This window comes from Lytechinus variegatus, chromosome 16, assembly GCF_018143015.1.
Source record: "Lytechinus variegatus isolate NC3 chromosome 16, Lvar_3.0, whole genome shotgun sequence".
Lineage (NCBI taxonomy): Eukaryota > Metazoa > Echinodermata > Echinoidea > Temnopleuroida > Toxopneustidae > Lytechinus > Lytechinus variegatus.
This window is the reverse complement of record NC_054755.1, coordinates 11045746-11071559: the sequence shown is the minus strand read 5'-3', so window position 1 is coordinate 11071559 and position 25814 is coordinate 11045746. Positions and strand designations below refer to the sequence as shown.

General features: G+C 37.2%; 1 protein-coding gene across 2 annotated transcripts; it reads right to left on the bottom strand.

The window, feature by feature from the left end:
- Positions 1 to 728: 728 nt before the first annotated feature.
- LOC121430082 lies at positions 729 to 24986 on the bottom strand. 2 transcript variants are annotated; one of them, XM_041627357.1, is made up of 2 exons: positions 24395 to 24986; positions 729 to 3242 (listed from the first exon to the last, which is right to left on the bottom strand). In XM_041627357.1, exon 2 carries the CDS (start codon positions 3227 to 3229, stop codon positions 1640 to 1642), a length of 1590 nt encoding a protein of 529 aa, XP_041483291.1. In that variant the 5' UTR covers positions 3230 to 3242; positions 24395 to 24986; the 3' UTR covers positions 729 to 1639. The 2 variants fall into 2 exon arrangements, with proteins under 2 accessions (XP_041483291.1, XP_041483290.1); XM_041627356.1 differs by lacking the exon at positions 24395 to 24986 and adding an exon at positions 18799 to 19202.
- Positions 24987 to 25814: the final 828 nt, after the last annotated feature.

Here is a 25814-nt window from a genome sequence, read left to right as displayed (position 1 = left end):
TATCCAGGCAAAATGGACTCATGATTTTTAAGACTTATTTTACTTATGAGCAAAGCGCTTATTATTTTTAGTTCCAAGAATTACATTTCACTGTTCTATATAAAATCAAATATTTCAGTAACATAATTTTATTCTTTTCACATACACTTACATTAAGTACATAACATGACAAATGTATTATTTTCATTATGCCCTTTGAAACATTTGTAATCATTGATATAACTCCATAAATATCTTTATAATTTTGTCAGAAAGACGCTCGAATGCATAACAGATTCAACAAATATTCAATAACCAATGTTGGTTGATACATGTATGTGTCTAGCCAATTAATAAAAAGAGTGAAGTATTTTTAGTAAGCCTTACAAAGCAATATGAAGTCAAATCGAAACGTATTGATGCAATTTATCAGCTCGCTGTTGTGTGATTTTCGAAATGTTACGAAATATTCATGGCGGCATTGCTTGTGATTTGCTTTCATTCCATTGACTAGCGAGTTTTCGCAACCTAATGGGGACAGATTATACAACATAGAAAATCTATTAAACTGCCCGTCAAATAACAATGAACAGCTGGAAGGTCCTTTGGTGAACCGGGACAGATCGTCGTATACACCGTTAAAATCACTTAAACAACGTTGTTTACTATGTGAATCCCAAAGTAGTTGTTTAAACATTTTAAACAAGTGTTTAAATCTTAAACAACGAAGTTTAAATTCAAATATTAGATGGTTATTTAAGATTTTAAACATTTGTTTATAATGCTTAAACAACTACTGTGCGATTTAAAAAGTAAAGAGCGTTGTTTAAACTATTTTTAAGCTGAAGAGTAATTGCAAATACGTCGAGAATCCAGGACCAAACTTTTTTTTCAATTCTCCGATTTTCGACAAAGACCACTTTGTCACGAAGGGCTTTTGACATTAGATTTCAATGTTGTAGAACCCGTTCCCGCCGCAACCCCGTCCTATCGTCTGGAAAAGGACTTGGTATTATCATGGATCATTGCAAATGGCGTATCTAGGCATGATGGTGAGCAGGCAAACACTGAATTTGCGCCCCACTCAATTACCAGTATACATAATTATCATAAAACCAAGGGGGCGAAGTGACCAAGGGTGGAAACCAATTCAAAGTTTAATCGGTAAAACGCTATCATTTCTTGCGCATTTTGCACATGAAGCTACGAAAAACGCAAAGGCATTTAATGGTACTGATGATCAAAAACCTGATATAATAATCAGTTTTCTGTCTTCTTAGTTTTGCAGATTCAGACTAGAATTAACGAAATGCTCCACAAATAAATACCCAAGGCATATTTTTATTAGCTACGGTAATAGATACCTAAACTTTGCAAATGATAACATCTTATAAAGCTCTGAAAGGAAAATATTCAAGCGAGAGATCGAAGTGACCGAGCTCCATAAAAGTTCCGCTTGGGGCACGTACTCCCATCTGAACCGAGATACGCCACTGCTTGTTTTGCTCTTTCCTATATACGTATAGCCCTTCCTCTCCACACTCCCGTCCCATATACCAGCCTAGCAAAACTGCATCTATAATCTTGTTTAGCATTAATCTAATCTTATATGTTCAGTTCCACTGAACTGAAAATATGTTTCAGACTTTCCGTTGAGTGTTCAGATCCCGGGTGAATCTAATGTGCAGTTCGGCGAGCTTGGTGCTGATATTCCAGAATCATCTGTTTGGACGCTACTCCTGTCAATACTTTCATCAAGGGTTGTACAAGCTTCCCGTACAGCATCAAGACCGAATCTTTTGGATGCTTTAAATACCGACTTGACGTCTCGCTGTGAAATGGCTATCTTCCCGGTGTAGAAATAGTTCAGAACCTTCTGCAGCGTATCAGGGTTGATTCTCTTGATGAAGACGTCCATTGTCTTTGAGCCATCGAGCTCTCTTTGGCAAATTGCTCCAAGTGATGGGCTGTGGACTTGCAGAATGACCCGATGGCATGGGAAATCGCGAGTGGCTGTTCGCAGGACAACGTCGATCAGCTGACCCTCCTTTCGAATCCTATAGAATTCCCGAAGCATCTTCATAGCAAAAGATGAATCTTCAAATGAAAACAGTTCTGATGCAGCCGAGCTTGGTGCATCGTTAGAGGAATCGCTACTACTTGCTGATATTCGACGATTGACCGAAGTAACATGATCGGGTAAAAATGGAATACCGGCATCCGGATGCTTCCGACCCAGTGCTTCATTGAGGCTTGCTATGCCTTCTAGTAGTTCCCTGGCACCGTTAGCTTTAGGACTGGTCACTATATGATCTTGGAATGGTGACACTGGGGCAGTCTGGGGTGACTCAATCAACGGCGATGCCCCCAACAAAGGACTTGGTGAAAACAGTTCAGATGTTTCGCTACCACTGAAACCGCTTCCGCTACTGGACCTTCCACTTCCAGGATAAAAGATCTGTTTTCCAGGTGTTCTGGTCGGGGTCCTCGATCGGTTACGGTTCTCTCTCAAAGAGCGCCCTAGATAAACATGACAGGCTTCACCGATCTCTGGGAAACGGAAGACGGAAGCTAGTTCTTTAAGTTTGCGGACGCGATCTCTACTCACTCCACTGATTGATCCAGTGTAGGCAAAGTCCACCAAGTACTGCATGATGTTCATATCGACACCTTGCATTTGGATGATCTCCCGTCGCGATATTCGTCCTGATTCGCTCGAAAGCATTCCACGAAAGTAGAGACTACTTGCAGCCATGACCAGTCGATGACAGTGAATCTCACCAGTCGAGAACTGCAAAATCAGATCGTTCAGTAAACAATCCTTGCGGAAATCATTGAGTATTCTCATGACATCTGCTGCGCGAGGCGCTCCAATCAACGTCGAGCTTCCGCTAGAGCTCACCGTAGAGGACGCACTAGACATGCTCAAGGGAGAGTTCAACGAGCCTGCCATTTTGCCTGGCGGTGAGACAGGACTCTGCCCCTTGCCTTTCGGCGTCGAGGCTCTTGGAGGGGAAAACTTCAACATCGGGATGCAGTTTAAATCCAGTCTAACTCCGCAATGTCCGTTTAACCGACCGTCACGGTCGAGACTTGCGTCCCTCTCACAGCTCACGCCGCGTCTGTTCTGACACTGCCTTGCCCGACCTGACGCCGAGGCTGACCTGGAACGACGGCTTACAACACGAGCTGATGGGACTCTTGTCTTTCCATCTCTGTTGGATACGGTTTGGTCTCGAAGAGACGCCATGGTTTCACGTTTTCTGGAAATCAGAAAAAAATGGGAAACACCATGATTAATTAGAATAAAAAATTAACCTTCGACACATGATACTTTTTTAACAATCGTGGATAATAACTGGAAAGGGCGTAGGCATACAACGCCAATGTGAGGGATAACTACTAATTGTTAGGACACCACAATAAAAAATCTGATCTGATCAATTCAAGACTTGTATTGCTTTTCAGAAACATCATGAAAAAGAAAATTCATATGATAGTTATCGATAGCCGCATTTTGTTAAACTAGATTCTGTTTCTGTTGTGGTAACTCCCGTAGGAACTCGGCAGGACAGCTTTTGCTGGTAAACGCCAAGCTGGTATATAACCAATTGCCTTGGAAACATTTTACGTCTAGGTTAATCAGCCATAGTGGCTGACATAGTAGACGACAGATATCACTCTTGGGCCTTTTTATCAAAGTGGAGACAATGGCAGAGTTGGGATTTAAACTCACAACCTTGCGATTATGAGTCCAATGCTCAAACCACTGGACACACGACCCGTTCGAAGGGAGAGGGAGTGGGAGTAAATGACAGAAATGTGATAAAAAGGATAATTTTTAACATTAGGTGATGTTCATGATGTCGTTCTCATTAGAAAGAAAGAAAGAGCAAGAGCGAGGGAGAGAGAGAGAGTGGGGGGGGGGAGATGAAGAGAGGGGATCCGAGATGGTACAAATCCCACAGGATAATTGGACTCCCGGTATGTCAACGGGTCTCCTCTAGATGGCGCACGACGCGCCTATCAGTTACAATGAATTAATCAATGGAAATGTATTCCATACACGTCGATGATGCTTCGTGGAGGATAAGAGGGTAGGAAAAATGAGGAAGTAGAAATTGGTGGCAGTAACTCGTATTGCACGAGACGGAGCAATATTACTCAAATGGAGAGATCAAGATTTCACTATGATAAATACATAGGGAAAGAAATGTTCATAAAACAATGAAACTCCACCAAAAAAAAAATTCCCCAGCTCGCGATCACTACATCCTATCCATTTTTCTTTTCTTTTTTTTATTAGAAAATCTGTCTCATTTTGAAAATGACTGTAGATGACGCCCGGCACCATCCTCACATTTCCTATACCCGTTTGACGCCATACTACTGACAGAAGTCACAGCATATCGTCGTTATGATCGTTGCCAAAGTGATTTACCTACGGACACCAATGCCTCTGGAAAGAACAAAAAACTTTGAACATGTTGAAGATCAGATCGTGATGATTATTTACATGTAACATAAGGGGCTGCCGGAAACCTTGCAATCAATTGCGAATGTAAAGTCCCAAATCAATCTTACTAATTCCGAAAGAGCTGCCCTGCTTCTCACAACAATACATTGATTTGTGGTTGAAATTAATTTGTCAATTACAAATTTATGATAATATATTATATTTTTAAAGTCGCTGGTACAAAATAACCCGCTCGCAATACAAATGTCTAGATTTTTTTTCTCATAACAGCCATGAAATATTATTTGTCAAGTTCTTCAAAATGGTCATTCAAATAGCCGGACATACAACGTCCAGCCATCGATCCCTAAGCGACCTCCTGGTGAAAGTCGACTTCGATAAAGATCAACATCTCAGCGTGTATGCATGACGAGCTCGATCGGTCATGACCGTCCGAGATTCAACATCGTTGTCATGGAAACTGACAGAATTGCGCATTCGGTTGCTCGAAAGGGGATAAGGTATACAGTCAAGAAAGGGGCCTTTATAAAGGGGGTTCTTTAGTTTCTTTTTTTCTCCTCATCCTCTTCATCAAATTCTTCGACATGTTCGTCATCATCATAAGACATATCCTTCTTCATCTTCTTTTTCCTTTTACGTCTTTTTGAAAACTTCTATTAATGCTCTACCCCTGCTTCTCCTATACCTCATCATGCTTATTATCATTATTTTTCTCATCTTCTCCTCCAAATAAATGAATAAAAATGTGTATGAAATAAAATGAAATCAAGTAATAATACCATGATAATAATAACATGTCTAAAAAGTGATATGGACAATTGTAAGGTACTCGGAGATAGGGCTAAAACACTAAGAGATCAAATTTTCGATATAGTATAGTATAACATTTTAGCAATAAAAATCGAACGAGCCTCTAAAAATAACAATCGATCACTTACTGAGTTCGGAAAAATAGCAAAGTCGACCAGCATATTTAACGACTTCTATTTAAATGAGGCTTTATGTATTTAAAAAAATCAACTCTAATACTTTGACCAAGAAATCACTTAAAATTTCCGAACTCAGTAAGTGATCGATTGTTATTTTTAGAGGCTCGTTCGATTTTTATTGCTAAAATGTTATACTATACTATATCGAAAATTTGATCTCTTAGTGTTTTAGCCCTATCTCCGAGTACCTTACAATTGTCCATATCACTTTTTAGACATGTTATTATTATCATGGTATTATTACTTGATTTCATTTTATTTCATACACATTTTTATTCATTTACCCGCCCCTCTTCTAGTAGCGTCATGAAGCATTGCGACTCTCCGTGGTCAAGACAGATTTGCCTTCTCTATATTGCCATTACGGTACTAACATGGCTGAGGGGCACACCGTCGTTTAATCCCATTTGATCTCATTTATCATCTATGATTAAAAAGCTATCATATTCAATCTATTCGGTGGAAGTCACGGTACAGTCACACCAACCAATCCGACTCCAAACCGAACGATTGTTTGTCATTGGACAGAACATAATAGTTTGGTCGGTTGGAGTCGAATGTGACCGAGCTTAACATTCTATAAAGGATGCCAAGATGTGATATCTTGGCATCCCATATAGCAGAAAGAACTATGTTTCCAAGAACATCTAGTTACCTGAAAATTTATTTTAAAGGTAGGAATAAATGCATTTATTTCAGTCGAGAGAGTGAAACTGAACTTGAATTTATAAATGAAGAGGGACAAGGAATAAATGCATTTATTTCAGTCGAGAGAGCGAAAATGAGTTTGGGTTTGTAGAGGAAGAACGGTAAGGACAAGGTACTTGTCACATGAGCGAAGAAAAAAAAGAAATGTTAGCAGGAATATTAAAATTAGAGAGCGAGAAAAAGAGGCAGGAAGACGAAAGGGCATGAGATGAGAAAAGAATTCCGCTTTCTGTCTGCACAATCACTATGGTTACGTATGTTACCACATTTTCGAGAATGTACATCACCATGGCAATTCTTTATCCTTTTCAATTTTCATATTCGTGCTTCTCAAATGAAATGAAGCATAAACAACACACACATAAACCAACATAAAAGGCCTTGGAAATCGACAAGACTGCTCAACTTATGATGCAGTTTTATTTTTCAAAGTTTAAGCAAATCGGCTAAAGTAAAGCACCTTTGCTATGAGTTGCGAGTTAAATTGTTGGATTTGAGATGAACAATGAAAAGAAGGACGATGGAATTACATTATGATAGATTTCACCGATCTCAAACAGAAGGTGCAGTTTGGGTTACAATCTGCTTGATGTTATATAAAATTGAAATATACTTATAATATAGTCTTAAATATATTACAACACAAACAAACCCACCCTCACTTCCTTGTCTATTCTATTCATCATCAAGACCACACCCCTTCTTCAAGTACAACATCCCTCTGTTTGTCTTTCTGTCTCTCCCTCCCTCTCTCTATCTCCTCTCTCGCCCCCTCACTCTCTATATCTCCCTCCCCCTTTTGATATTACCCCCTTTCTCATTCCCTCTCTTTTCCGCATTTACTTGAACTCCTCGATTGCTATTAAACATGGACTTTAATAGCCGCATGATGAATACATTGTACTTCATGCAGCGGTGGCAAACAAGATTATTCTCAAGGTTGCATTATGTTCATTTGAAAATAATTGTTCTCTCAAATACTCTCCTATGCCATACAAGGGTGATATACTCTACCACTCATCAGTAGTTTATCCAAGGCAGGGGCCGCGGAACGGTCTTCAAAGTGGGGGGGGCGGGGGGTTGACCATTTTTTTTTTGGGGGGGGCTACCATAACACACTCCGCCTCTGGAAGAGGAAAATAAAAAATGCAAGAGGGAAGTGAGTACTGACCAACCCCCTCCGGCCGAGGGTGGGGGCTGAATTGGTGGATTATTCTGGTCGTGAAAATGCTTCCCATGCATTTCATGAGTGGTGATGATAACCATTTCCCTTTATTAATGTGTGCCCTTCTCTGGTAACCATTACACCACTGATTCTCCCCCATATTTTTGGTTGGGATGTATGAAGACCGCTATTTATCAGTCGTACTGTGCTAAAAAAGGGAATTCAGTGGCGAACATAACCATGGGGGAGATTGGGGGCGCTTGCCTTCCCCTAAAAAAATCACGACCAAGAAACGAATAGAGATAAGAAAAGAAAAGAGAGGACGGTCAAACATTATTTTCTGAATATAATTTAAAAATCTATCACAAAATTGGAAATTTGTAATAAAAATGTCGAAAGTTTATGCTCGCTCGCTTCATCCGTTCGCAACTTTCCATAGATAGGCCACATCTCACCTCCTTAAAACAATGGGTCATATTAATACTGAATTGTGAAGGTGACCTGACATATGACCCTCTTTTTTAATCAAATGATAATGCGAGCACAACAAATCATTTGTATGAAAACACATGCCGCCAATTTTCTCATTTATTATGCCCCTCCCGCCCCTCTCTCTCTTTGTATACTCAAGAGGCGGGTACCCCTTTCGCCCCTTATAGCGTTACCCCCTGACACGAAGCCGATCCCATCGGGTTAAATTACGCCTGAGTGGGTGTATAGGCATAACTAAACGACGAAGTGCAGTTGAAGTTCATCCTCACATACCGGGCAAACATAGAATAGACCCATATCAATCGTGTCAATAATGGCATGGAGAGAGAATCGAAAGGACAGATAACTGTTTTGAGAAATATATACATATACATTAAAGCATGTATCAATTCATCTTTTCCCGAAATATAAAATCAAAATTAAAGTTATTGAATGAGTAATGATAAATAGTAATGATTACCCCCCCCCCCCCCCAAACACACACACACACTTTTTTTTGTTTTGAATAATGTTTTTATTCTGATTTCATGAACATAACATTTCAATTTAACATTTCAAATCATATATAATACTTTACACTTCATATTTTCACTTTTTTCCACTAACTTAACAAAATCATGAGTCATATATATCTTTTAAAAAAATCAACAATGAAATCAGTTATTATAAAAATGCTTAAAGCCAAAACTTCCCCCTCCCCCCACCACAAAAACACCCAAACACACACACACACACACACACACACACACACACACACACACACCCAACACACCACTGCCCAGAAGATCTGCTCACACTCATTATAAATAAATCATGTTTAAAAGTACAAAACAATTCGATGAAAAATTTTGAATATAACAAGCTCACGGGAGAAGCATTACATATATTGAAAGTAAATAAAGACTTACAACTTAACCTTGTCACAATTTTACTGTTTCCCATTTTTGCAAGTGCCGCCCTAATTTCCCCATTTTAATAGCTATTTTCTTTTCTTGATCCTTATATTCTAAAATAAGTTTATGTATATCGTCAATGGTTGGTAAAACCCCCTCCTTTCTAAATATAAATAATATATATTTTACCATAAAGATAATAGTATTACAACTTTTTATTCTATTTGTATTGCCTGGCAAACCAACAAATATATCCCGCCAATTCAAGTCCTTTATTTCATCTAATTCAAATCGCTGTATCAAAGTTTCCCATATCAGTTTGACCTTTAAGCAAGACAAAAATATATGTGAATATGTTTCCGTTTCCAGTTTACAGTACGAATAGAGATTATCTTCAACAAATCCAAATCTAAACAAATTAACTTTAGTGTAAATTGCCCCATGCAGAAGCTTAAATTGAAATTCCCTCTGTCTTCCAATTAATAATGTTATTCTTGGTCTAAAAAAACATTCACTAATTTCTTTCTCTGTATAATTATAATTATTTTGTCCATCTCTTATCTGTAAATCATATGACTTTTGCAATTCTTTAATAAAATATTCATATATTTTTCTTGATAATACCTCCTTAAAGCTAATTTCCCTCCCCAACAGAAGCAAGTTTATATTATAATTAATTAAGTCTATCTCACAAAATTGTATCGAACCTAAATCATTTCTCCAATCACTTGGAATTGCATGATATATTTCACCTATTATAAACAAAAGATCACTTCCCATACCAAGGTTCAAAAAATATGCGACTGGTTTAACATGTCCATTGTCAATGATATGTTCAACCTTAATTAACCCTCGTTCTAATAAATCTTTATCAAATATCATTTTATTTTTTATACAAATATTCTTATTATTGAAAATGATTGGATTTTTAGAACCATTGAAATGTCTTAAATTATCAATCTTTTGCCAAGCATCTAGCATTTCCAAATAATAAGATGGAATATTCAACTTACTTTTTATCTTTTTCATTTCATAATCACATAGAAAAATTAACCTTCCTCCAACTGAACTTAGGGAATAATCAAAAAATAACTTCCACCCCAGATTTCTTTCTCCATACAAAAGTCTTTTTACCCACATTATACGCTGCGTTCTAACAAATATTTCAAAATTTATCATTTTAACCCCACCACAATTATAATTCTGATACATAATTTTTCTTTTAATACGATCTTTCCCTCCCCATATAAAATCACACACCCTTACACACACACCCTCACACACACGCACACACAACAAAAAAGTGCATGCCCTCATGAAAGATGACATTTTGCTACGGTTCTACGATTGAAATTGGATATAGGCACGACTATAAAGAGACAAACTTTGTATGATTACAATAAGAAGCGGTTTAAGGATAGACCAGCGGTGGGAACCCATATGCAAGATTCCTACTTCTTCCAAAAATTATAAAATCATGTGACGACAGTTACGACAACAACGAAATATTATCATCATTAAAGGAAACATAGGTAAGCACTTCAATTATTATATCACACCACTGTCACACCTAGTCTGCAGGCGCAGACCCTGATTGAAACTTTGATCCAGTGTGTCTACTCTAAAGACTAGCACATACAAAACTTGCTGTTTCAAATCAGCGAGAGGGCCTTCAGTACAGAAAGCATGAATAGGCTGCACATTCAGACCCTTAAATCGAGTAAAGGGTTTGCACAGCAGAATGTCACACCGGTGATGCCAAAATATACATTTCCATACTGTGTATTTTTTCTTCAAAATGTTCACATTTCTCACTAAGGTTGGGGCCCCGGCCAGCCCCCATCCCGCGATCTGCAACTGATAAGTACTAATGTAAAAACTGGTTTTAAAATATCTTAGCTTGACCGCTTCACTCTCTTGCTTACATATTTTTAACGAACATTTTACGTATCCAACCAAATAATCAAAAAATGTCCGCGGTTACGAATAACCCTATCCAATACTTAAACCGAAATTGAAACTCTGAAACCAAATCATTCAGCGCTCTTTCGACCCTTGATTAAATCCACTTGCCTGTGAAACTGACGGATGAGCGGACAACAGCCGTGATCTTTTATATCAATTACCAAAAGATGAACATTATAACTTTGGCGGATCAATCATTTGATTTACGGACGTGACACGGAGTATACTGTAGTTTTGTTGGTTGGCTACGAATACACAAAATAGATTGATGCAACAAGTTAAAAGTAAATATAACGCTCATTACAATATACGAAGGAAAATAGTATGAACCCGAACTCCTTCTTTATTTTGAAAAATTATGACTTTACTTAAGCAGCACCAATATCTGAAAATGACTAACATTTTTCGCTTGAGAACTAATAACGTTTTTTTTTTTTTTTACAAGGAAATGGAAACTGGATCAGTAATCATGGTGAATATAGGCTGAAAGGAGCTATAGACCAATTTCACGGCCGGTTTATGTATTTGGCCCTCTATCGGCGACGCCATTGCTGCGGTGTGCAAGTGCGCTGCTCGCGATTGGCTCTGTGTACAAATTCAATGAAAGATTACAGATAAACTCTGATATTGTGTCATTAACTTCATCATAAATCAATAAAATGAAGCATGGACACCTGGGTAGACGATGTAAGACAATGGCCATATCTGACCGATGAAGGTATGATGAATTTTTGCACTTTGGCTACCTTTTCCCCTTAGTTTTGTCAGTAAAAGTGAGTTGATGATGACCAAGAATCGCTGTTGGTTTTCATCAGGGAGCTCACTTCTTGTTGCTAGTATTGTGTTAGAGTAGCGGGAGAGTGAACGAGACATATAGTGAGAGAGAGAGAGGATAAGAGAGAGGATGAGAGAGGGGAGAAGGGGGAGAGAGTATGTGTGAGAGGAGGGGGATAGTGAGAGGGAAGAGGGGAATAGTGAGAAAAGGGGGGGGGGGGTATAGTGAGAGAGAGAGAGAAGGGGGGGGGGGGCTAGCGAGAGAGTGTGTGAGAGAGGGAGAGAGAGGGATAGTGTAATACAGAGAAGGGGATAGTGAGAGGGAGAGAGGGATAGTGTGTGTGTGTGAGAGAGAGAGAGAGAGAGAGGGACTGATATTTCCACCTAAGCATGATCAAACAAATCCCCCCTCCCTCCCCCCCCCACAAAAAAAACCACCACCACCACATTTTATGCAGGCCAAAAAGTATCCAAAAGGAGGGGGCAAGGCAAGAGAATAAAACTGAGAGGAAGGATAAAGGAGGAAGGGGAAGAGAGATCCACTGGCGACGCATTCCTTCATCACGGCCTGGAAACCTATGCAGGGAGTACGGCTTCACACACAAACAGGCTTCGTGAGTCCAAGGCGAGTGAATTTCACATTCACTTTGCTTCCAATCCTGAAGCTTTCTCCACTTGTTGTGGCAATTGAACACAGCACAGCTGCGACCTGAACTTCTCCGATTAATGCTCATTGTGAATCTTACAAGAAATCTGCTCAATTGGTTCAAAATAAAAAAAAATCGAACGAATGTACCAAATACCCTATTGACTTGTGTAGTATAAAAGTTGATTCGCCCACCGCAGCATGGCGACCAGTCTGCTGCCCTCTCACGTTGTGAAATTGGTCTATACTTGGTAATCTTCGGAAAATTCTCCAATTTCTTTTTCAAGAAAAACGGAAAAACTAATTTTAATTGCAAACAATTTCAATTTCAAATAATGTACTCACATGGTAAGAAAGAGATGAAAATTATCAACAAGGAATAGCAACCTAACTTCGACATGCCTCTGAGTATGAGACAAAACGGAGATTCAAACAAGGGAGGAGACCCCCCCCCCCATCCCCTAAACGACGCCAATCTGTGTTGATGAAGATTGACGCGAGTGATCAAGGTATGTTTACTGTCCATGAAATCTGATATTTACAGAGAACAGCAGTACGGGGTGAGGCTGATGATGAGTGCAAACCTCACGAATGCGCCTGCATGAAATACTCGGAATGAGGGAAGGGGTGGGGGATATGGAGGGAAGGCGTAGGTGGAGAAGAAGGGGAAAAGGTATAAATGGTGTTATTGCCTGATGCACAATATCTTATATCATATAGAGGCATTATTTTTTTTAATTTACGAATGCTTTATTTCGAGCCATGGCTTACTTACACGGACGTATACCTACGATGCTGTTTAAGGGACTCCACGCTCCAAACACATTTTGATTATGCTTAATTCCTACGCAAGTAAGCCTATTACTATTTGCAAATGTAACGCTATTTTCTGTCATGGTGTATAATATCTAATTTACATAGTGAAAAATAAAACAGATAGGGGCGGCACCACATGGGGGGGGGGCGACCGTCCCTATATGAGTTCTAATTAGCGAAAAGGAGAAAAAAAGAAAAAGGGAGAAAGGGAAATGATGAAAAATAAGACAGACAGAGTGGCACCACATGGGGGCGACCGTCCCTATGAGAAAAAAGGAAAAGGGAGAAAGGGAAATAAAAAGGACTGAGGGTATCGAAATTATTGTCAGGTCTGGGCCATGAAATTTGAACGGTATGCACCATTAACCAGATGGAAACAATATATGAATCTTAATTAAAGTCTTGCGTTAAGAATAAACATCTGAGTCACTCTCACTTGATGGAACATCTCTGTAGAACTGTTTTAATTCCGCCATTACAGACTAAGATATTACGTTTCCCATTGAAATGACCTTAATCGCATGGTAATGTGATTGTGGCATTGGCAATGACATCGTTGCATGTGTGTCTACATGTTGAATCATATTGTTAATGGTATTTTAATTGATAAGAATACAGATGAGGGGCATATTTTGAACCTACTATCATAATCATTATCATTGAATTTATTATTATCATCAATATCAAGGTCACGTTTAGGTAGGAACTTCAACATTTACTATTTAATCCTTGTAAAGTATACTAGTATTTTTTTTGTATGAAGAAATATATTTGTTTATATAAAAAAAATCTTGTGTACCTTTTAGTTTAGAATAGGTTCTGTTCTCCCACCACATTAGAATATGTGAAAATATTTGATTTTTTTAAATTCTGTTTTTAGTTTAACAAATTGAAATAAATCACAAAATTTACAAATGATTATTAGGTGATTGCAAATCACACAAACGCAAGTTAGTTACACAAAAAAGACAAAATAACAACCATAATAATAAAAAACCTACCCACTTATCTTCCCCACACCCAATAAAATATTTGATTTTGATATTTATCATGCTAAAATTGCATAAAATTTACTCTTTTTTTACTTCATCAGACGTGAAAAAATATTTAATTTGCTGCTTTACAGAAACCTGCCAATATCACTTATCTAAGAAAAATAAGGAAAGCACACTCACACACACAAAAGAAGTTCAAATCGAAGAGGATATTAATGTAAAACGCCATTTCATTATTGAGCACTGTACCTTTTAGTTTGGAATAACCATAGCTCCTGTTTCCTACCACATTAATAACATTTGATTTTAATGTTCATCATTGTATAAATTTATAAAACCTACTTTTTTAATCATATGTCTGTATGTGGACAAAATACTGAAAAACCTGAAATTGTAGCTTGTTTTATAGAAACATACTATTTTTCATTCGTCCCTTAGTTAAGGGAAATAAAGAAAGCACACACACACAAAGATATTTAAATCGAAGGGGAAATTAACGTAAAACGCCATTCATTTATTGATCACTTTTCTCATACGTTAATTGTAATGTACTAAATCAGACTGTTCGAAACTCATTGTAAACAAGAGTCTGAAAATTTTCACAGAAACAAAGTATTTCCGGACTTGCTGAAGCATTAGTTTCATATGTAACTATATTCAATCAATTTCCGCGTTTACAATACTCTTTCAACGTAATAATAAATTAAAAGCATGGCTCCTTTTATAAGAGAGTATTAGTTTCCATTAAATTTTTTCCATAGTAAGCCTATTTTCTTTCTATACTTTGAGAACACTTTTTGAAGAATAAGGAGGAAACATGTTAAAATCTATAGGAATGAATTCATAGATAAATTAGATTGACTATATATGAAAAAGTTTATATTTTCTACTCATTTTGGAGCAAATATAAGTTATGAATTGATTTACAGGGTATACATTTGCTCAATAATCAAAATTGCACTCTAATATTGTGCTTTCATGTCTATAGATGATACCCGATCACTCAACATCTTAGATTTAGATTTAAACCTTGTTGATTGAAATATGAAATATTTGATTTAATATAAATCTTTTGAGATTTAAAAGTTAATCCTTTAGATTTAAAATAAATTCAAAATTCGGCTGGTCACTGTCCACAGTCGATCTGGATTTATCTTAAATCCTTGGAATTTAGAGTGTACCACGAACCCAACATACAAGCTATGTGAACACAGCCATTATTGGTATCAAAACAATTTTCAATTCTAAAAGCAATCTGATCTACATATTAAATCCAGGGATATCCTTCGATACATGATTGAATTCGGATTGGAAGTGACCGGTAAGAGCAGAAATTGAGTAATAGAAATGGGATGAAATCAAATATTCTGAATCTAGTAGTGTGTACGGGTATCATGTAGCTACTTTGTAATGCACCAAATGTGTCCAATAATTCCAATCCAAGTCAGTGTACTTATGGACCTACTATACAGCATGGTATACCGTGCAGATGGGATGCTCTGCGCGACAGACCGGTTTGTCCCCCTCCCCCACCTATTATGATAATAAAAAAGTTGTCTACATCCGATTTTTTTTTCAAGGGAATGCCAATGGACACGAAGCGAGTGTGTAACTTTCGTTGATCATATTTTAATCTAATGTATTGAACAACGAATGTGAAATTCGCAAAATAATGTACATGAGTGCATGATTTTTTTGGCAGCGATGTTTTCATATCTAAAATTGACATGTAATAACGAAAATGGGATGCGACATTATTTTAGTTCACAAGTCTCAATATATTCTATTGAAAATCTAGTCTGTGTTTTTTATTGTTTGTTGTTGTTGTTATATGTTCATGATTTTTATTTTGCTTTCTTTTAAAAATTCATTTACGTTTAATATTGTTTTGATATTTGTTTTATTTTTGCAAGCTTGAGGCAATGATTGGTTTGTGAAGATATAGTCTCTTATGTGTAGCCTATATACAATTTACAGAATGTGATGAAATCCATATTGCATTAAGGCTAGCTTGAACTGAACCACTTTGAGCCGCCATGTTGACTTTATGAACTGGAATAATTATCGACCTTAATCACAGCGACACGTGTAGTAAACAAGCCAGCGATACAGTGTCATATTGATCGACGAACTATACGAGCATATTGGTTCTAAAAGGTGTTATATTTCTTATTAAGTATATTACTGTAGTTATGTTTTATTTTGTTTGTTTTATATGTAAAAAGCTTGGTACAATAAATTCATTTCTTGCTGCGAACAGCCTTGAAAAAGAATACCATTATTATTGTTATTATTATTGTTTTATTTTTTAATGTTATGTAACCGCCTTCACCATGTGCTGAACAAACATCTATATCTTCATTGTCGCGCATTTTATTTTATTTCATATCTCTTTGTTCTCTCTTTTTCCACTCTCTATCGTCTCTGCTCGTTGTCATTTAGGCTTATACTTTATTTTCCTCAAAGCTCTTTTTCTATTTATTATCCCTTTCCTCTTCCCCTTTCTTTTCCATTTCTTCTTACTTTCTTTCATTTCCCATCCTATAGTTAATTCATCTTCTTTATCATCATCTTTTTTATCCTCCTTCCTCCCTCCTCCTCATTTTTTCCTTCTTCTTCTTCTACTTCTTCTCCTTCTTCTTCTCCTACTTCTTCTTCCTCCCCTTCCCCACCACCACTTCAATCAATATCTCTCATATACAATTTCCATTTCAATGAACGAAATTTGCTGTGTTTAATTTTTTCTTAAAGAAATTGATCATGGGAAAACTTCAGGAGAGCACAATCTGGGTATGACTCTAATCTTGATATCTTAATAAGTTAAGATTACAAAATTTATATTTCATTCACAATAAAATGCACAACACGTGTTTCTTCACCTAAATGTTTGGTTAAGAGATCGTAATCAATTTACAATTAGCATGGACAAAGGAACACACCACAGTACAAAGGTCCCAGTGATGAAGAGTCCTGAAGGAGTGGTTTGAAAATATCAATTAGGCCTATTATATACTATATATTGGACACGCAATAAAAAAAACTTAACTTACAGGTGCAGTAAGTCCTGGGGGTCTGAAAAGTCAATAGGGATAAAATGTGATATCCAAGTTCAATCGAAGTGGAAAATTCTATCAATTTATTGTAATGTAAGTATTGCACATACATTGGAATTAATATTAACATTTAAACAGAAAGTGCCTAATAGGCCTATTTACGACTTATTAAAGGGGAAGTTCACCCTGACAAAAATGTTATTGTAAAAATAGCAGAAAAAATAATAAAAAATATTGCCGAAGGTTTGAGAAAAATTCATCATATAATTAAAAAGTTATTAGAATTTCAATTATTTGATTTGTGGCGTCATATGCGAGCAGCATCCCTACATAGCGAATGGTAAAAAATCAATGAAATGTCATTTTCTCAGAAAATTGAAAATGGTTTTCACTGTAACTTTTGTATATCAATAGACAAATCGTTTCACACCCGATCATGAAAAGAAAACAAAATTAAGTCATCAGGAACCATACCAAATTTGAAATTCATACATTTTATATTACATAACACATGGGGCAGCTGCTCGTTTATGACGTCACAAATCCAAAATTTTGAACTCTTATAACTTTCTTACTCTTTAACGGATTTTCCTCAAACCTTCACCAATATTTTTTACTATTTTTTCTGCTATTTTTACAACAAAGTTTTCTTCAGGGTGAACTTCCCCTTTAATCAAAAGTACAAATAGAAATAGGGTGATGTAAAGGGGTACATAATTGTGAATACAAAATGTAACATTATAAATTACATTTACGGTATATTTATGAAAAAACATAAACACGTGAAATGTGGCTTAATAATAATGACATATTAATGGTGTATTTGATGAAAATTCACAAGATATAAATAATTAATCGGAAAGTCCTCTGAGCAAATACCATCCAAATGCCACAAGCAACCCATTCTATGGCTATGTCAGTGGTATACTGTCATGTTAAAAAGGGCAGTCACCTCTTCGTCTCTGAGCTAATAATGTATAGACATATATCAGGAGTAAAGATCATAACACATTGATACACAGCAAAAACTGTGGTGTTAACCGGTGAACATAGAGGACCACACCAGTTATTTTACACCGGTGTTAAATTGGTGTTAGTTTTACATAGGCCTAGGTGTTATTACAACACCTTTTGTTGTTACATTTACACTCTTTCGTGTTATGTTTAATCTCTAGGGTGTAATTTTAACACCTCAGGGTGTGGTCCTCTATTAACACCAATTGGTGTCAGTTTTAACACCACAGTTTTTACAGTGTACCTTTGTTATTATCATTGGGATGAGAACTTGACCAAGGTGGTATGACTAATGAGCCGATTAGATTTACTAGTCCTATTTTGTTTTGAGGGGTGGTATATTATTTTGTGGTGGCCTTGGAATTTGTATACATCTCGTGCCCTTTTATATCAGATCTGTTTTTCACATCCTGTATACCTTTTCCATTTTCTCTCTCTTCTCATTATCTATCTATGTGTGCGTGCGTGTGTGTGTTTCTCGCATTCTCACACACTCTCATACACCCCACACGCACACACACACACACCCACGCTCTCTCAGCAGTATCAGCCGGTCCAAACCTCTCATCCTCACCCCCGCCCTCCTCGCCCCTCCCCCTTTCTCTATAGCTCTCTCTGCTCAATCTCCTTCTTTCTGGTTCTCTTTCAATAAATACACATGCTGGTTTTTAACAACTAATTTGACTGGAATAGTTACACCTTAATCAGCTCATACCCAACATTCTCTCTCATCATCCTCATGCATTGAACAGAGTGGTCGACATTCTTGACCTTACACCCCCCGGAGAGGTATGCAGACAACAACTCAATAGATGAGATGACATTCTCTTACCGTGTTATCCAAGTAAGATGTGGACAGAGGCATCTAAAATGGGGCGCTGCCACCGTATGGAATATCCAAGAGTTATTCCATTCTGCTTTTTGAGGTAGTCCAATCTATTGCTTGCTTTAGGTCGCATCCTAAGCAAAGACAAAAAATCGCTTGAAAGCCCGATAATTCCAAGTTTTGCTATGATCCTGTCATTTTTAATCAAGCCAACGTGGTATGCTGCAGTGGGTTAACTCCGCGAGAGAATCGCCACAGCTGTGAATCGCCCGTACATCTACATGGTGGTCGCGTACATCAAGTAGTATAACACGGGGTATATTATGCGGAGAACACACAACCAAGTCTATACACACAAAATCACGCAGCTTTTCGCCGCGAAGGGCACTGCATTAGAATAATGCACCTGCGGAATAAGCAAGCATCCTTTTCGCTGCCGCCGCCTCTAGCTCTGGCTCCATCTTACACGTGCGTATACTAGTATATTGTTTTGCAGTGGAATGCTAGTGTCGGGAGCATCTAATAATTGGATGCCTGTTAGAGATTAGTTGATTGATAGATGAGATCGGGTGTGTGGGGATAAGATTAATCGATGGTGAGTGCATGGATCAGGCCATTTGTAAGGTAAACAACACTAAATTCCAAATGAGGCCAATGTCATTTTAATCATTTTCCTGATCGATCTGCATACATGAACTACCCTGGGTCGTACGACATGCTGATGCATTTACGGGTGACAAAAAGTGAAAATAGAGGAGACAGTTTCATTTAATTATTTCGATACGTATTTGTAGCTTAAGCATTTTCTACAGGGCGTGTTAAATATTAGTACTTGTCGAGTACACACACTCACCCCTAAACACAGTCGAAACCCGCTCACACACATACACACCCACACACATATATGCCAAAACTGATCGCTGATAATTTCTTTTAAAATTACTTTGAGGCCTTAACAGTGGCATGAGCAATGACAAATATGAAAATAGTGGATTTATCTTATCTAGTGCCTAAACCACTAAAGGACGGTAGAGCATATTAAAAAGACAAACAGTGAGACTACAATGAAATTCCTTAATTTTAATCAGAAATATTAGACCAATGCATAGTATAGGGTTGTGATACAGGAAGAATGGGAGACCGCCCCCTATGATTTCTTAGTGAAAAAGAAATTAAGAAACGGGGAGAAATGTAAAAACAAAGCTGCATTACCATAGGGTGATGAGTTGATTATACATATAAAAAAAAACAAATAAATGGAGATTAAATAAAATGAAATCTCAACTATGATTGAAGAACTAGATTTAAGAAATTAATGAATCATAGAAGAACAACATAAAAGGCCTAAAGGTAAGTAAATAACTTAGGAAATTATGGGAGCTACCGGTCTACTTCGTTCCGTCGATATATTATGTTGCTGATCCCCCTCCTGATAGTAGTCAACTAAATAATCATATAGGCCCAAGGTTAACGAAATGCACTTTCACCGTTCCGCCCCATAATGAAACAGCAAAAGTACCTGGCGCCGAGGCACAAAAAGCCAACACATCAAATCAAATAATTTTAAACTAAAATTCATTGGCGACGTCAGATGAAGAGAAAATATTGAGAAAGGATGATTGTGCTATATAGGAACTGTCACAGCAAGTCACACAGACAAGAACAACTCAAACAGATCGAGATTATTATTGGACATAACGTGTTTTTTTTTTGTTGTCGTTTTTTTTTTTTTTGGGGGGGTGTCTGTTGTTTTTTCTTCTTCTTTCTTTCACCTTTTCCTACTTCTTATGCTTTGTTTATCAGGGGAGGGGTGTTTAAGGATTGAACCATGGCGAAATGTGTGTTTTGTTTTGTCACAATTTCCTCAGACTCAATTACTTGAATTAATTATTGTATTATAAAGGGGAAAATAATGATGTTCAACTTGATATTTATATACACATTTTAAATATGTTTGCATTTTATAATTATATTCAGAGAGATATCTCGAAGTTGTAGAAGATTTTATTTCGTATTACTATTTCCTTTGTGGTTATAGGTATGCTACAGATTGATTCTCAGTTGACTTTTCGAATAATCGTTTTATTTTTTCTATGTGAATTCTGATGCAATTATATTAATCATTTCGTGATATTCATTATATTATATATTATGGAGAAATAAAACTTGATTTTAAAACAAAAAAAAGCTTCTTGATTGAGCTGGGGTCGGCGCTTTTTAGATGTGACTGCTATCTAACTGCTATCACGGGGATGTGTACAATGATGTACTGGTATAGCGTGCTCCTGCTAAATTTAAATATTATCATCGCAAATTTGCCCTTCTTAATATATTCCGAGGTGATTTCACTGAGAAGACAGCAAACATTACTATACAAATACATCAGGGTTATGAGATGCGTTGTAGAACGGTATTATAAAACAAAATTTTGGGAGAAAAAAAGTACACATAAGCAGCCCCTGGTTGAATAGATTGGGCGCCATACGTATAACTTTTCATTTCTGTCAGATTGTTTAATCAAATAAATATTAGCGAATGGGAAACAGAAAATCACCGCAATGGTCACGTTTCTTTTCTTTTGCTAATTAATGTCTTACTTTTCATTCATAGAGCGTTTCAAACAAAATAACGTGAATGAAACATCATATACGTGAAAAAAGAACCAGCAGTTAAGGTTATGAGCCAATTAAAATTGAGGGGCCAGCCATGGTATGGCGGTTAAAAAAGGCTATAGAGACCCCAAAATGCGATTTCCGGTACAAAAATCTATTTTTGATAAGATTTTTATTTAGTAAACTATATTTTATTCAACATTTTCCCCTCCTTTTCTTTATTTTTCTCCTTTCTCTTCTTGGTTTTGAAGTATTTTTAGGAGGGGGAGAGGACAAGACCCACCCCACTTTATCCCATTGAAAACAAGTATGGCGGGGAAACCTTCTTCCTTCATGGCTTTTAAAAATATGATCTAAAAGTGTCTTTTATAATTATTCATTATGCATGTTTGCCATCAAAATTCATGGAAATTTCCTTCAGGGAATAACGACCCCATCAGGTTGTCACTCTGTGTACATGGAATTAAAAAAAAATATCTTCAATATCATAAAATTCTGCTTCACAGAGCATTTTTTAATATCCTGTACGCGAACAGGATGTACCCAGTTTTGAAGAAAAATCCTGTTTTTACGATGAGCTTGTAATTTAGAGGGGAAAACGGATGAGGTTTCAAAACAAATTGCAATCGAATCCGATCCATTTTGCAGGAATACAAGATAATACAAGAGTGTGTATTTTATACATATTTTGTGTGAGATGCATGCCCGCTAGTTTGAGTCAGGATATTTTGAATTTGAAAAGAGAGGTGGGGTGCAAAGCGACATATGGTGATTTCAGTTTTTCTTTGTCGAATTGTAGGGGCTAATATTGAGTTAAATGACCCAGACCCCTCTTCGATTTCTTGAAAATACAATCAGTGTGTAATATATAAAACAAAATTTACCCCCCCCCCAAAAAATGAACTAGTTATTTATAGGCCCTACATACACGAATTAAACCTACGTCCATGACGTCGGTTACATTTTAAAATCAATTAAATTAGCCAATATTTACTGAAAACTTTGCACATTATGAAAAATTCCACAAGAAGTAACATTTTAAGTAATCATTATACCGGGTTACAGTGGCGTACCGTGGGTCACGGCATTGGGGGGCACCAGCAAAAATTTCGGGTCAGTTAGGGAGCGCGCGAAGCGCTCAGTTGTCAGGTATACTGACCTAATAGAGATATTTTAAGGACATGCAGTGCCATCAAACGAATATGTATCTCACTGATTAAATAATGCGAGCGCGAAGCGCGAGCTGAAAATTTTTTATATTGAGGGCTAAAAATTGACATTATAAGCAAATTGTTTTGTGATCATGATACTTAACTATCTCGTTAAACAAACAATGCGAGCGCGAAGCGCGAGCTAAAATTTTTGTATATACTGACCCTAAACAAGGAAATTTTAAGGATTATATTTTAGAATCCATTAAGAGTATAAATATCTCACCATAGTCATCTAATGCTAGTGCCATCCTTTGCTGATGTTGTTAGAATTACATCTAAACACAGTCATGAAGCACCTTTTGTAGTCATGTAATCATGATTATCATACGTATCTTACTAATCAAATACTGCAAGCGCGAAAGCGCGAGCTGAAAATTTAAGAAATATAGACCTGAAGAGGGGCATTGTAAGGGTTGTTTGTATAGAATTCTCTAAGACCCTACTAACCAAATGATGCGAGCGCGAAGCGCGAGCTGAAATTTTTGTATATATTGACCCCAAACATGGATATTTTAAGGACTATAGTTACGAATCCATTAAGTCAGAGTATACATATCTCATCATAGTAATCTAATGCGAGTGCCAAGCGCTTGCTGATTTTGTTAGAATTACATCTAAACACATGGAGCACTTTTTGAAGTCATTGTAATCATGATTATCATACGCATCTCACTAATGAAACACTGCGAGCGCGAAGCGCGAGCTAAATTTTTTTGATATTCAGATCAGAAAAATTGACATTTTAAGGACTGATTTCAGGAGTTCATGAAGAGCAGAAATCTCACCAATCCACTAGTAATGCGAACATTAGCACGGACAGGAAATGTTCAAGACCTTAAAATAGGGCAATAACTTTCAGTAGTCATGAAAAAGAAGAATATATCACTACTTAAAACAATAATGACTCTAATTGCGAGGAAATATATTATTTTGTTGTATATTGATTTGAAAACCGGAGGCTTTAGTACAGCAGTTTTATATATCTCGTTAAAAAGTCTATGTGAGCACCAGGAACAATGAAGACACAATTAAGCAAATAAAGTTGTGAAAAAATGCTTCTTATGTTATATAACATAATATAAAACTATGATCAACAACAATTTCTTCTTTCCCCCACTATACGTTTCTCTTCCTTTTTCCCTCTTTTTCTCCTTTTCCCCGTTTTTTTTTTTTTTTTTTTTTTTTGTCGCCAGCCGATTGGGGGGGCACGTGCCCCCCCATGCCCCCCGTAGTTACGCCACTGCCGGGTTATTATATCGGTTACATTTCGTAGTTCCGAAGGTTCGTAATCCTGAAACACGTAAATTGCCTATACCTCGATGTTCGTTAATCCGAAAGCGTAAAAGTGTTCGTTAATCCGAACATTTGTGGCGTTCTTCCGAAGGTTCGATAATCCGAAAACGAAATAAGGTTCGATGTTCCAAAGGTTCGTTAGTCCGAAAACGAAACAAGGTTCGTTGTTCCGAAGGTTTGTTAATTAGAAAACGAAATAAGGTTCGCTGTTTCGAAGGTTCGTTGTAGTCCGAAAACGAAGTAAGTTTCCTTGATCATTACGTTTTCGGACTAACGAACCTTCGGAATTACGAACCTCATTTCGTTTTCGGAATAACGAACCTTCGGAATTACGAACCTCATTTCGTTTTCGGACTTACGAACCTTCGGAATTACCATCCTTCGGAAATACGAACCTTCGGAATATCCGAACCTTCGGAATAATGGAGCTTCGGAATTACGAATGTATGCGATTATATCAGCACAAGGCAAACTTATACTTACTCATTTGAATAGCCATTTTTGACGTTTGCAATATCAAAAGCTGGTCCCTAAATACAACATTCACCATGAATGTGCTCGGTGATGTATACGGTATGACTCATGTGACTAGAAAAACATGACCCAGCAACGCGACACCAGAAAGACTTCGGAGGCACAAAATGTCTGCTATTTCGTCATCCGAGAGCCCTTCAGCTGGCTGGCAAAGAGATCGCCAGTAAGTGGAATGTTTTGACACCGAAAAAAACTTGTTTTCACGACTGAACGAGAGCGAAAGAATAGTCCGAGTGTTTAAAGTTCAGAGTCTTTTGCAACCGAACTGTCAGAGAAAGGGGATGGTCACCAGGAGAATGATAATGTACGATTTACCAAAGACAAAAGATCTTTAACAATGAATGAATTAGCGTGTGCGTTATCCTGAAAGCAACATATACATCCCATGAGCCAACTGTTGAATGCAAACACTTTTCCGGACACCTTTCCGAAAATCGTCAAAACAAAGTGAGAGTAATATTTGCAGAGCGCTATTTGATGTTTAATGAAGGTTGTTCTTCCTTTTGTCTAATCGTCACAGAGCGTCAAATTGTCGGTATACAAACCATATACCATGAATACTGGTTCTGTCGAAAGTTTGCAAAATCAAAAACTTGTGCTCGCAGATAAGCGGAAAATCTTCTACTCCAAAAAAATAATAAGCAATAGGTCCCGAGGTTTCCTGTTTATCTGACACAGAAAACTTTACAAGCTTAGTCACAGCAACCTATTAGGAAGATTGAGGATCGAATGGGCGTGGTTTGCGAGAGTACAACTTTTTAATCTGTCCACTTAAACGGTGATTGGACGAACGCTGAACAGCACAGCTCACAATGACAAAACTTATAGGCATTAGAAACGCGGCCAAGTGGGGGCCAAGTACAATCGAAAGATAATGATCACGAATATACTAATACATGTATCTTAAAGTGGAAAAAAGAAATGCAAACTTCACGAAGGTAACGAAGAACCACTCTGATACTGCGAACGTGATCGAGGGGTTTGATTTTGTATTTGAGATTCCCACAAAAGGGGAGCAAATCACAAAGAAAAACGCGTTGGTTCTTTTCTCTCTCAAACAGTAAGATGTTAGGAAAATATTTATGATGCACTAGACGTCCACAACACTCGATTACTAAGTAAAGAAACGACTGACAGTTCCCAAGTTTGATTCCAGTCGATGGTTCCTGAGTATAGGCCTGATAAAACCATTGAAATGATTTAAATACAAAATACTGGTAAAATCCATGTGTTGTCACTTGCTAAGCACATAGCTGCCTTGACCGGCAAAGATCTACTACATTATTATCTGTGAATAAGAAAAGGAGTTAAAAGCAAACTAATTCACATTCACAAAGGTGATATTTCTATTATAGACTCGTGAATTGCA